Genomic DNA, 13,715 nt, shown 5'->3' with positions numbered 1-13,715 from the left:
CCCATCAGGCGCGACCCCTGGTGACGTATTGATGTATATATATATGTGCTCATGCACTTTTCTTTTTTGACTATGCATGAGTTAGTGTGCTCATTTCCGGTGCGTGTGCCAAAATGGCTATGGGAAGGACACCCAGAAAATAAAACCAACATGGACGAATCCTAGAACACCAATTACAAAAGCAAAGAATGATGGGCTAAAAGGGGATAGCTGGCCAATTTCGACAGCGATATCGACAACCATCGGATCTGATCAAGAGGTACTCCAGCAGCAGCAAATAGATCTATTCAGGAGAAGCTCATCAATTTTACGATCTCCTTAAATACCAAAGCCGGCAAAAGAGAAAGCTCATGGGAGCTCAGCAATTGAAAAGGTGAAGGAGTCGGTAAGAGGAATAATCTGGCCAGGACTCACCGAGAACAGAGCCCTGACCCAGAAGAACTATCTTTTATGCAGTTTGGGACTAAAATAGTTGAGCTGTCCGAATTCATCAAGGAGAAACACAACGTACACCAAGCCATTAAGAACATGGGGAGAGCCATCAGGGTGCTTTACAGTAGGTCGCATGAAGAAGAAAGAAAGTCTAAGGAAAAGCAAGACATCCTAGCCCCAACAATGACACCGTTGCACAAGTTCATCGATCTTCGATCAAGTAAGCGAGTGCGAGACAAAGAGGGAAACGTTTTGGGGAATCAACAGGAACCAAAAAGGAAAAAAGGAGCCTTCACCAGTCCAACAAACGGAACTAAAAGTTCAGAAGGGCCTAAAGTGCTCAAAGTAGGAATGTCGATTAGCGAAGCGAAACCGAAAGAAAATAAGAGCGGTGTTTGGACTAAGGTCTTGAACAAAAAAGGAAACAAGAAACCAAAGGAGCCAATTCTCTTGGAGGCAATTGTAATCTCCAGCAGAGGACATCGAAAGTATGCGGAGATATTGGAGAAGATGAAATCTGACCCCGACCTAAAAGACCTAGGCGGAAATGTCAGCAAAATCCGGAGGGCCCATAAAGGGGATCTGATGTTTGTGCTGAAAAAATCCAGCGTGGGGAAAACTGATGGCGTAACCAAGTTATAAACTCACTTGGGGAGAATGTCGCGGTGTGATGCCAAAAACATGCAATCTATATACAGTACAAGGATCTCGATGAGGTAACAACATGCCTTGAAGCAATTCAAGTTGGAGGAATTCAGCGAAGGATCTATCGTGAGCGTATGAAAAGCTTATGGTGGTACTCAAACGGCCACAATGCGACTGCCAATGGAGTCAGCGCAGAAGTTGTTGGCCGTGGGGAAGGTTCGGATTGGACGGGTCGCTTCAAATGCCTGATGTTTGGACACTTTGCGAAGGCATGCATTAGTGGCATCGATCGGTTCGATCGATGTCGAAGATGTGGGGAGAAGGGACATATTGCCAAGGAGTGCAATAGCGACCCCAAATGCATTTTGTGCGAAGGAAAGGAGGGACGGGATAACCGGCATATTGCTGGAGATAGTAAATGCCAGGAATTTAGGAAGGCGTTAATTGCCGTGAAAAAATGAGGTTAATAAAAATAAACCTCAATCATTGCAGGGCCGCACAAGATTTGCTGCGCAGACCACTTACGAATCCGCGATGGAGGTTGCTATCATTAGTGAATCAGGTTGCTATCATTAGCTATCACAAATTCGACTGGTGGAGCGGCTATATGGATGTGCGGTCGTCAAGCCATACAATATAGCATGCGTCAGGCGGCTAGTGGCTTTGGGTGGGCATAAATAAGCGGTATATTCGTATACAGCTGCTACACCCCACCGAGCCTCACACTGACTGAGTTTGAAGACCTGTTAGATGATCTTGGTCACAACGCAAAGGATCGAGGTCCAAAGGTGATAGCCGGTGACTTCAATGCGTGGGCTATCGAGCGCGGGTAGCAAAGAGACTAACGCAAGGGGTCAGTGCTTACTAGAAACATTTGCCGAGTTGGATGTAGTTCTGGCCATCGAAGGTGATGTAAACACTTATAGGAAAGGGTGAACCGGTTCACGTAACATGTCCTGGCAAGTTAGCGAGGATTTCACGTACAGCGACCACCAGGCAATCACCTTTGAACTTAGGACGGAGCCACAAGGCAGGAGACCTGCACCCCGGAAGCCGAAATCCAAAAGAACACCAGGATGGTCTGCAAAAGCGATGGATGAGCAAATATTCATGGAAGTGTGGCTAGATCTACCTAGCAAACTAGGCACCTCCGCGGATAAATCTCTAAAGCTAGTAACGCATCGATGCCTAGGAGATGCTCATTCCTCACTAGAAGACTCAATTATTGGTGGAATAGTGAACTTGGCGGCCTTCGATCAAATCGCCACAGAGCCAGATGAATGGCTCAGAGGGCAATAGGTAGAATCGACCACGGGCAAAATGAGCATGCTTATAGAGAAGCTCGCAAGAACCTCAAGCTCGCCATCCATCGGAGTAAGAGGGAATGTTTTAAGGAACTCTGTTCGGAAGTGGTATAAATCCCTGGGGTAGCGCTTATAAAATCGTGACAGGACGAGTCAGAGGTCGATCATGTGTCCTATGCCCTTGTTGAAAATAATCCAGAGGTTATTTCCCGTGCAAGAGGGGGGTATTGACTCCTTCCAGGGTCCGCTGAATATGATGCCGATTCCACCAGTCACTAGGGACGATCTGCTGGAGATCTGCAGTATAATAGGCGGCAGCAAAGCCCGGGTCTGGACGCCATACCGAATAAAGCTCTCAAACTTGCCTTCAAATGTAGACCAGATATGTTCGCCGAGCTGTTCGAAACCTGCATGTCCGAGGGTATCTTTCCTGTACCATGGAAACGGCAGAAGTTGGTGCTGCTGCCTAAGGATGGCAAACCGCCAGGGGAACCGTCCTCCTATAGACCCATATGTCTAGACCTATGGGGAAAATGTTGGAGCGGATTATTTATAATAGATTACTCCCAGTCATCGAGAACCAAGGGGGTCTTTCAGATAGGCAGTATTGGTTGGCCAGATCAACCATTGATGCCATCAAAATGGTTACTGGCTTGGTCGAAAATGCAATTTACAGGAGGGGTTACACAGCAAATATTGTGTGGTGGTGACCCTGGATGTGAGGAATGCATTAAATTCGGCCAATTGGAACCTTATACGAAAGTCTCTGGCTTGGTGTTCCCACCTATCTCGCCGCTATTATCGATAGCTACTTGCATGAGCGAACACTCTGGTATAATACCGAGAATGGATCCAAGGAGTACGTTGTCTCTGCGGGTGTCCCACAGGGCTCTGTACTGGGCTTACTACTGTCGAACAGCATGTATAATGATGTACTTAACCTTCCGTTTCCAGAGGAGGCCACGGTGGTGGGTTACCCCGATGATATAGCACTGGTTGTGGTCGCAAAGCATCTCGAGGATGCTGAATTGTACTCAAGCGAAGCAAACGGTGTTGTTAAGGCTTGGTTAGAGAGCGCTGGACTGGCACTCGCGGAGGAAAAAAACGGAAGCAGTCTTCATCACTAAGCGGCACAAAAGAAATTACGCCTGCGTTGAAATCGGGAATCGTATCATCACTTCCAAGCCGGCCATCAAATATTTGAGGGTGATGATAGACGGAAAACTCAAAAGCATCCACTACTAGTATGGTGTAGGTGGACCGCTGCATACTTGCAGGTTACTCGCAGGGTGGTGAGTTCTATCATGCTGTATGCATTCCAAGTTTCAGGAAACGCGCTGCAGGTTTTAGGCAATGTACATGAACTGAGTACGGTTTGCAGAAGAATAGCCTTAAGGGTGTATTCGCCTTCAGGACCGTTTCAGACAATGCAACGTTCGTCATCTCGGGAATGATGCCGATTGACATCCTGGCAACCTGTCGCAGGTGAAAAAAACCGAGAGGGGGAGATTCATAAGGAGATAGCAACAGCGATGGGACCAGTCAGAAAAGGGTCGTTGGACTTATAGGTTGATCCCTTCCATCGAGGAGTGGTTGGAGAGAAAGCATGGGGAGATCAATTATAATCTCATCCAGTTTCTCACCGGCCATGGAGGATACAGGCAATACCTGTGCAGGATTAAATTGGACACCAAACTTAGATGGTCCAAACTGCGACGGGGTCCCAAACACGTGTTCTTCCAATGTTCTAGGCTCGTGGAAGAAAGAAGGAACCTAGAGAAAACCGGAAAATTTTGTCCGGAGAATGGTAACTTGCTAGGAAGACTGGGATGCGATCAATTTCACGATTGTAGTAATCCAGGATAAACTGCGAAAAGTAGAAGAAGTGGGGAACCCCGGGGGTAGACGCAAGGAGACCTAGTTAAAGTAAGCTAACTTCGCCCTGTGATGTAACACCTAAAGGTGATAACAAGGGGTAGGGGAGGAATTGGAGGTGGTTTTAGTGAGTAAAAATCCTACACACAGTCACAGTCTTAGGAGTTCGTGGCATCGAAATGGCGCCTCACAGCGCAAATAAGGCTCCTCCTAACGGCCACTGATACCTACCTCCCTATGGCTAGTGGGCTATCTACTTAGCCTCGCGACTGGGAGAGGACTTTTCGCATTAATGAGCTTTGGTGAAACATACAATAAGCCCATAGGCTTCAGTGTGGGGTATCATAACCCAATCCTACACATCCATTCATCCTAACCGTCCATCCAACTTTGCTCTCTATAATTTCTAATGTATTATATTTCTGTCCCCAGCATTTCGATCGCATGTAGCCATATATAAATTATCAGATACAGATCACGCAATTCAGATAATAGATTGAAGTAGCTCTCGGGTGTATAGTACCCAAAAACATGGTTAATTCATGAGATCAATACTTTATTTATGTTGAGTCTTAATACTGTGACGATAGCAGTGAAACTTTTCACTGGCGTACGTTTTATCTCAAAACTAACTAAAATTATAAATAAAGATAAGTTCAAGTGCAAAAGCTATTCAACTACACGGGAAATCTGCACTTTGACTTCTGGTCAGGAACTGTTATCTTTCTTTTATGATCACCCTAATTTATATAATTTTGATTGTAAATTTTAAATATCTTATCTTGAGATTATCATTTAAATTTCATCACTGATTATTGATCGATTGGAGGTGCGATTTGAGGCTGGGCTAACATTACTTAGTTTCGAGATCTCCTACCGAGCGGGTCTATTTTAGGAACCCTCGTGCTGATGAGTTCTCGTTATATTTTTATATAGTTCGTCCTGAGTCTGAAGAACTGGCATAATCAAAATGTGTTGCAAGTGTTGTAGTGAAACCCAACGCAAAGTCTGGGTATTTGGAAGCGGAGTTTTTATTGGGGTCATAGCTCTAATATTGGTTCTGGGATGGCCGCAATGGGGTGAGGACATTTTAGAATCGGTAAGACTAGTCTTAGTTCTGGGAATTGCTCTTTCATCTGTTCTTTTATTTCAGCAACTGACACTAAAAGAGGGGTCCCTCATGTACGACACCTGGAAGGAGACACCTATTCCAATTTACTTAAAGTTCCACCTTTTCAACTGGACGAATTCTGATCAGATTTCTAATCCTGATGTGAAGCCCCATTTCAAGGAATGTGGGCCTTATGTCTTCAAGGAGAAACATAAGCGTGTGAAGATACAGTGGAATAAAAACGGAACCGTATCCTTCAATCAAATACGTACTTGGCAGTTTGATGAATCTCAATCTGGTGGAAGCTTGGATGATGTTATTACTTCCCTTAATCCTATCACTGCGGTAGGTGGTCTTTTTCTTACAAGTCTTTCACCACGTATCTAATATCTAACAGCTTTCTTTGCATTGAACAGACTGTTGCCAACATGATGAGAAAAGAAATGGATATTTTTAAAGAAGTCATCAACATGTTGTTGAATAAAAAGGGCGGCTCCTTGACCATAACTAAAACGGCCAGAGAATTGCTTTTCGACGGATACGACGATCCTCTGCTCACGTTTATTAAGAAGTTCAATTCCACTGCTATAGATATTCCATACGACAGATTTGGGTGGTTCGTGGATAGAAACAATTCCGATAGCTTCGATGGTCGTTTCACAATATACAATGGACAAAAGGACATTAAAACTATGGGTCTCGTGGATCGCTGGAATGGACAAAATGAAACAGAATTCTTCGATGGAGAATGTGGAAGGATCTATGGTACAACCGGTGAATTATGGCCAGTTAAAATGGACCCTGTTGCTCCAATATCAGTGTTCGTATCCGACCTTTGCAGGTCAATTACGTTGAATTACCACGATAAATATGAAGCCCATGGAATCGAAGGTTCCCAATGGATGGGAGGCGATATGGTATTCGACAACGGACATCTCTATGAAGAGAACCGATGTTTCTGTCTTGAAGAGGATTTCGCTGACTGTCCACCTACTGGAAATCTGGATATATCTAAGTGCCAACTGGGAGCCCCCGCTACAATGTCTTACCCCCATTTCTACATGGCTGACCCCAGTTATTTGAATGCAGTGGATGGCTTAAGCCCCAATAGTACCCTTCATAAGTTCACCATCGCGTTACATCCTGAAACTGGAATACCATTGGATCTAGCAGCACGGATTCAGTTGAATATGTACAGCAGGCAGGATAGTAAAATTGAGTAAGTATTCTGCCTTGCTTTGCTTTCCAATGAAGGACCATTTCTGTATCTCATCCATCTTTCACAGCATCTTCAAAAACGTCCAAAATGTCCTGTTGCCAGTGTTTTGGTTTGCTCAGATGGTGCACCTGGACTCAGATTTGGCTAGTCAAGTTAAGGTAATATAACTAACCATGGAACATAAGCTTATCCAGGAAGTGCTAATGTATGTCAAATGGTTTCAGCTTGCTATACTAGTCCCGGATCTTGGATTGTACATTTCATATGGACTGTTTGGGGTTGCAGCAATTATTATAATTATTGGAATCATATTGACTCTGACTAAGTCGTGGGTAAGGACACCTAAGGATCAATTTGAGAAATAAGAAAAAAGGACGAGTTAGGAAAACTTGCGACTATTTTGATCAAATGCTTGTTAGGAGACTGTAAATTAATAATTTCTGTGTTTTCGTAGGTATTAAATTAAATTTATATTTAATCAATATAAAAAGGTGTTTTAATTGTGTTGAAAGAGGAAGCTAATGGTCAACTTCATATGCTTCACACAAACAGTTCAACATAATTTAACAATCGTGCAGAGGTTCACCTAAAGCAGATATGTATGTGGTTGCCTTTCACCCCTTGGTGGGCTATAGCTCGTGGTTACCTGAAATGTACTTCAACTCCACCCACGATTTCCCGAAACACTCGAACACTTCCTCTATTGTCTGCGCCGAGTTCCCTTGGGACAAATCATTCGTTGGCCATTTTGGGAGAGCGGATTTCGCTGCAGAGAATAGCCTGCAATGGAATTGTCGCCCCCCTTAATGTGTGACCTATCCACTGCCATTTCCGCCTTTTTATTACATTGCATACGAGTGCCAAGCCTGTGCGCCGACCAAGTTGTTCGTTTAAAATAGTGCCAGGCCAGCGTACTCCGATGATGCAATAGAGACAGGTGTTAACGCAAGTTTGGAACTTTTGAGTAACAGTGGACTTCACTTTCCATATGCTACTCCCATTAAGAGGTCTTATTATTGAGACAACTGCATTTTTAGATTCTAGACAGGGCAGTGAAAGCGGATCTAGTGCTGTTAATGCGTCGGAAACATCTAGTTCGGTGCCGCCGTCGGCAGGAAACATGCTGATGTTTTGCCCATTAATGTAAATAGGAAGGGTGTGATGACCCGTCAGACTGCGAACCTTGGCTTTGTTGGTGTTTATCTTCAGTCCGACTCTACTTGCCTCTCTTTCTAAATCGAGAACTATTTAGCCAAGGTCCATGACCTGGTGAGAGAACAAACAGATGTCATCAGCATAGTCGAAGTGTCGCCACCGTCAAGAAGATGTAATAATATTGGTGACAAAATGCATCCCTGGCCAACTCTACTTTGGACCTCAAAATCTTCTGAGATTTTATCTCGGTGCAGCATGCGACATTTTGCGCTATCAAATGAATGCCCCTCCTATGTAGAGCACTCCAGATATACTCCCTGTTCACGCTATCGAAAGCTTTCTGGAAATCACTAGGTAGCACTGAAGATCTAAATTCCGCGCACTATTCCAAAATGATCCGTAGGGTGTTGAGGTGGTCGATGCAGGAGGATTCTGAGTAGAAACCAGCCTGTTCTCTGTCGATCAAGCTTTCAAGATGTACTTTGATGCGTTCCAGGATTATTTTAGCTATTATATTTTCTTATTGTTACCCTAAAAATGAGGGCCCTTTTTTGGAATCTTAGCCTAATCCTCTTCTTTTACGCTCTGGGAAAGGTCTCGGTTTCCCAAGATTTCCGTACAAGTGGAACCAGCAGATCTGCAGTAACTGCAGGTACAGTGATAAATAACTCTACGGGAAGACCGTCAAGCCTGGTGGCTTTACTCCGTTTGAGTATATTGATGGCCGAAATGATTTATCTTCTGCTTGCAGGAACAGCCCGTAATGCATGTTACGGTATTATCCATTTTATCGATAAGAGGTGGAATTTCATCGGATGAAATACGGTTAGGTGAAGTGTTTTTTCCACTTCTACAGTAGTTCATCATCGTTTATAAGAAATCGACCGTTAACAACCTTCACAGGACCATCGAAAGATTTGTGATCACATGCAAGCTCTTTCGTAGTATACAGTTCTGAAACCATTGCGATCTGCGTCATCTTCCGCTTCCCTGACCAGCGCAATTGCAAATTCTCTTTTGTCACGGCGTACACTACGCTGAACTTCACAGGATTTTGCTTGGCAACTGAGTTCGAGCGCGTTACGGCCACCATCACTCGCTCGGTCATGAAAGTCCTGGGGGTTTAATGTGAGTACCTGCCGTGTAGGCATAATCCAACGGTCCTCTTCGGACACGGATTGATTTTGGGACCACAATCAGAGCCCAGCCATGCAATCACAGCGGTCCTGGTTTATACTGAGTGCAGGCCCAGCATTCATACCAGTGGATGCGAGGCCTATCTAACACCTCTACCGCAACTAAGGAGTACGGCGCCCGAGTTGTACAGCGCAACTCCACGCTTGAGCTCCGAGGAGCTCTGCTCGCGATGTAGGCATAACCACAACCACCATGAAACTCCCACTAGGGGGCCAACCGCAAATAACCGGGCCAAGAACACATTCTCCAGGAATTCTCCTGGAGCATATGCTCTCAGAGGGTCGTCCCGGTTCCCATGGTACCAGATAACCTCCGGTGAGGCTTCGTGGCCGAAGCCACTTCAGATGAGTCCCTTGCAGACTCGGGTCTGATCGCCCTCCTCGAGTACGTGGGGACGACTCGCTCGGTCAGTAGAGCCACCAACACCTTTCGTTCATCAATCCGCTTTCACGACTTCGTAGCCAGCCAGATTTTATGACGCCCTCTCGGGACTTGGCCGACAATCTACTCAGTAGATCTGTCGTACGATGAGTAAGATAGCTCTCCCACTATTGAACGACAGCTGAGTGGTACAAGGGGTCGATATTGAACTTTGGGGATCGCAGCTCCCTAACCCTGCGAGAAGTAATGGATGCAACACGCAAGCGAACGTAAGCGACCATCAGATGGTGATCCCTTTTGAGGCCGATGTCAGTACCTCTCTTATTAGGTATATCCATAAGGAACCCGAAATTATTTGTGTGCTTCCTCCTTGCATACTACGAATTTGCCCCTGTAAACTCAAGGTTCTTAAGACAGCACTATTCCAATATTATGCTTGGAAATTTTGCTTACCATTACAGCTGATGGAGCTTTTACATGGTGGAGGTTTACGTGTGCTATCTTAATGCTGGGCACTGGTTCAATTAGTGTTTGGAGCTTTTCAACCTTCTCCTCCGACATGACACTTCCTTCCATATCAGCGCCCGCCTTGAACTTTAGATCGTCTAGCTTCTTCTCTTCACTGAAAAGCAGATCTACCTCCTTGCTTAGCCCTGCCCTTTCAGTCTCAATGAACTCCGCGATTCCTTTGGGATCTTGATAGGGTCTTCGCCCGATATGACCGTTGAAGCATGAGGTATGAGCCAAATCAATAATTGGTGTGACAGTTATGGCGTTTATTTGCGTCAAGGGATCTGTTATCTGCCCCGATCAAGTGATGTTTGCCTTAGACCTCATCATTGCTTTAAAAGTATCCCCATAATCGCATGTAATTGGAGTGATTAAACGGCGCAGAAGTTCTCCGTATCAATCTGTGCAGCGATGGGAAAGTAGGCTGTCTCAATGTGCGCCTGTGGCTTATCATCGCCAGGACATGTCGACAGTTCTGTTCTGTTCCAGCGTGGCAATTTAGGGCTGTGGTCCTAACCCAATCAGCCGTGTACTCCTTTGAGCAGTCTACTGGTAGAAGACCTAGTTGAAGATTATCTGCATAACGACGAGGTTCTCGATGATTTCCCTCTCTCCTTGAGTGGATATTTGTTCTGGAAATAATTTTAGGAGTATGACCGGTCGAATACCTTTCAACGGATTAGTATAACTAACGGCGGGCCTTCTAGTTCCTACCTTAATCACTGATCTATCCGAGATTTTCTCTTTCTTAAGTTGGGATTTGGATTTGCTGTTGTTCCCCTTTTTCTTGGCTTCGTTGGTGAAAGCTTGGGCATGTCCTCAGCCTTTTTAAGGGTTTCTTGTGGTTTCAGGCCTTACTTCAGATAGCGCAGATATTGTTTAGCACTTGCACCACCGAGGCGTGTTTTTCTTTACGTCTGATATACTGACCTCAGACGTACTTTTGCTTTGCTGGGTGCGGTTTTTGCAGTAGGTAAATGTTGACCATGGCTTCGTTGTTAGATTTCCCAACTTCCCTTCTTATGTGTAGTCAGCTGTTTCTCAGTATTGCAGAGATGTGCATCTTCCTGTTGACCCAGTTTTTGTGTGGTATGGGGCCACTTTCACCTTGTCTGTGTCTTTATTTTTTGTTCTAATTTCAATCGCACGAGTGGCCCCCATACCATAACCCTCCGTAGTAGGCTCAAGTGTACTCTCTGACCTGTGAGGAGTTGCCAGATCTCCCATCAGGCGCGACCCCAGGTGGCGGATAGGGGCATACCTATTGATGTGTAAATATGTGTTCATGCACTTTTCTTTTCTGACTGTGTATGGGCTAGTGTTTGCTCATCTCTGGTGCGTGGACCAAAATGGCTATGGGAAGGATACCCAGAACATAAAACCACCATGGAAGACGAGAGAAGGAGTAAACTTACGGTGCAGGGGCTCGGAACCCCAGTACCGGCGGCTTTTGGGAGTGAGCAAGCGGGCTCCCGGTCGTCGATATCCCTCGACCGCAGTGCCTCGGTGGTGGACAACTTGGCCACCTTGGCATATAATGTTACAAGTGATTTGGATCTGGAGAAGGAAGTGTTCAAGCGAAGTACGACCTTACCGAGAACACCAGTAGCAAGAACAACCAAGGATGAACTGAAGATGGATCGTTGGACGACAAAAACTGTAACAACATCCACAGCATATGTTCAAGATGCGCGACAGCAAGAGGTGCTCCAGGAACAAGATAAGGATCCATTCAAAAGAAGCTCATCAACTTTGAGATCTCCACCAATGCTAAAGGCGATGAAGGAAAAAGTACAGGCAAGATCAATAACTGGCAAAAGTGAAACAGCGTATAAAAGGAGTAACCCTGCCGGGGCTTATAAGGAGCGGAGTCCCGATCCGGAGGAATTACCCTTCACCCAGCTTGGGGCAAAGATAGTTGAGCTGTCCGAGTTTATCAAGGACAAGCACAACGTGCACCAAGCCATAAAGAATATGGTGAGGGCCATTAGAGTCCTCTATAATAGATCACAGATGGAGGAGAAGAATAATAACAACACGCCGAACCCCGCTGTGCCAACAGTATCACAAGCGACCCAAGTGACGCCTAACCGTACTACCATCGAATCCCAGCGAAATAAGCGAGTACGTGAAAAAGAGGGGGATCCTTTAAATAATCAGCAGGCGCCTAAGAGAAAAAAAGGCGGACAGGACATCCTGAAAACCAACATCAACAGTTCAGAAGGAGGAAAGCATACAGCGAATCTAGGAAACTCGACCAGCGTTGCGAAGCCCAAGACCAGCGAAAACGATGGATGGACTAAAGTAACCAACAAAAAAGCGAAACGAAAAGCAAAAGTGCGAACTCGTCCAGATGCGATTGTTATCTCCAGTAAGGGCAATCTGTCCTACGCGGAGATACTCAAAAAGGTCAAAGCTGATCCCGACCTAAAAGATCTGAGCGGAAATGTTAACAGAATCCGAAGAACCCAGAAAGGGGATCTCATGTTCGAGCTGAAAAGATCCAGCGGTGGCAAAACTGATGACTTTCGCACTCAAGTGAAAAACTCACTTGGGGAGAATGCCGCAGTGCGTGCCCAAAAACATGAGATCTATATACAATGTAAGGATCTCGATGAAGTTACATCGAAAGGAGAAATTTGTACTGCTCTGAAGGAGCAATTCAAGTTGAAAGAACTTACAGAGGAGTCTGTTGTCGGTCTACGGAAAGCCTATGGTGGTACTCAAACGGCCACCATACGAGTGCCAGCGGAGGCAGCGCAGATGTTGTTAGCTGCCGGAAGGGTTCGGATTGGATGGGTTGTTTGCCGTTTAAGGGAGCAAACTTCACTAAAGAGGTGCTTTAAATGCCTCATGTTTGGGCACTTCGCGAAGGCATGCACCAGCAACATTGATCGGTCCGATCGATGCAGAAGGTGTGGGGAGAAAGGCCATATTGCCAGAGAGTGCAATAGGGACCCCAAATGCCTATTGTGCGTAGCCAAAGAGGGACAGGATAACCGGCACATTGCCGGAAGTGCCAAATGTCCGGAATTTAGGAAGGCGCTCACTGCAATGAGAAAATGAGGTTTATTCAAATAAACCTGAATCATTGCAGGGTCGCTCAGGATTTACTTGAGCAGACCACGTTCGAATCTAAGATGGAGGTTGCCATCATAAGTGAACCGTACAGAAACCGCCACGGTGGCGTATGGGTCACAGATTCGACTGGTGGAGCGGCGATATGGGCTTGTGGTCGACAAGCCATACAATGTACTGCAAGTCAGGCAGCCAGTGGCTTTGTGTGGGCGAAAATAAGTGGTGTATATGTATACAGCTGCTACGCCCCACCAAGTTTGACACTGCCTGAATTCGAGCAAATGCTTGATAATCTTGTTCTCGACGCAAGGGGACGAAGTCCAAAGGTGATTGCTGGTGATTTCAATGCTTGGGCCCTAGAGTGGGGTAGCAGAGAATCAAATGCTAAGGGGCGCAGTCTATTAGAGGCTTTTGCGCAGCTGGACATGGTTTTGGCTAACGAAGGTGCCGTAAACACCTTTCAGAAAGGGGGGTCAGGGTCGGTTGTAGACCTGACCTTTATCAGCCCTGCGCTGGCGCGTGGTATGTCCTGGTGCGTCAGCGAACGCTACACCCACAGCGATCACCAGGCAATCTTCTTTGAGACATGTGTCGAGCCACAGGGCAAAGAGCTATCATGCCCGAAACCGAAAAAGGTTTCAGGCTGGTCTGCAAAATCTTTGGATGAGCAGAGCTTCTTAGAGGTGTGGTTAGATCAACCTGACATAGCGGGCGCCTCTACGGAAAGAGCCGTCCATCTGGCTCAATGCATCGCCAAAGCATGTGACGCGTCTATGCCTAGGAGGTGCTCATTCCCCAGTAGAAGACC

The 13,715-nt window shown here is 45.8% G+C and overlaps 1 protein-coding gene across 1 annotated transcript; it reads left to right on the top strand.

Annotated features, from left to right (window-relative positions):
• Positions 1 to 5,095: 5,095 nt before the first annotated feature.
• LOC119652561 (protein croquemort) lies at positions 5,096 to 7,076 on the top strand. The gene is made up of 5 exons (XM_038056769.1): positions 5,096 to 5,355; positions 5,410 to 5,712; positions 5,784 to 6,586; positions 6,654 to 6,744; positions 6,811 to 7,076. The coding sequence occupies exons 1-5, from the start codon at positions 5,227 to 5,229 to the stop codon at positions 6,949 to 6,951; spliced, it is 1,467 nt and encodes a 488-aa protein (XP_037912697.1). The 5' UTR covers positions 5,096 to 5,226; the 3' UTR covers positions 6,952 to 7,076.
• Positions 7,077 to 13,715: the final 6,639 nt, after the last annotated feature.

This window comes from Hermetia illucens, chromosome 3 (genome assembly GCF_905115235.1).
Source record: "Hermetia illucens chromosome 3, iHerIll2.2.curated.20191125, whole genome shotgun sequence".
Taxonomy (NCBI): domain Eukaryota; kingdom Metazoa; phylum Arthropoda; class Insecta; order Diptera; family Stratiomyidae; genus Hermetia; species Hermetia illucens.
This window is presented reverse-complemented; position numbering and strand designations above follow the sequence as displayed.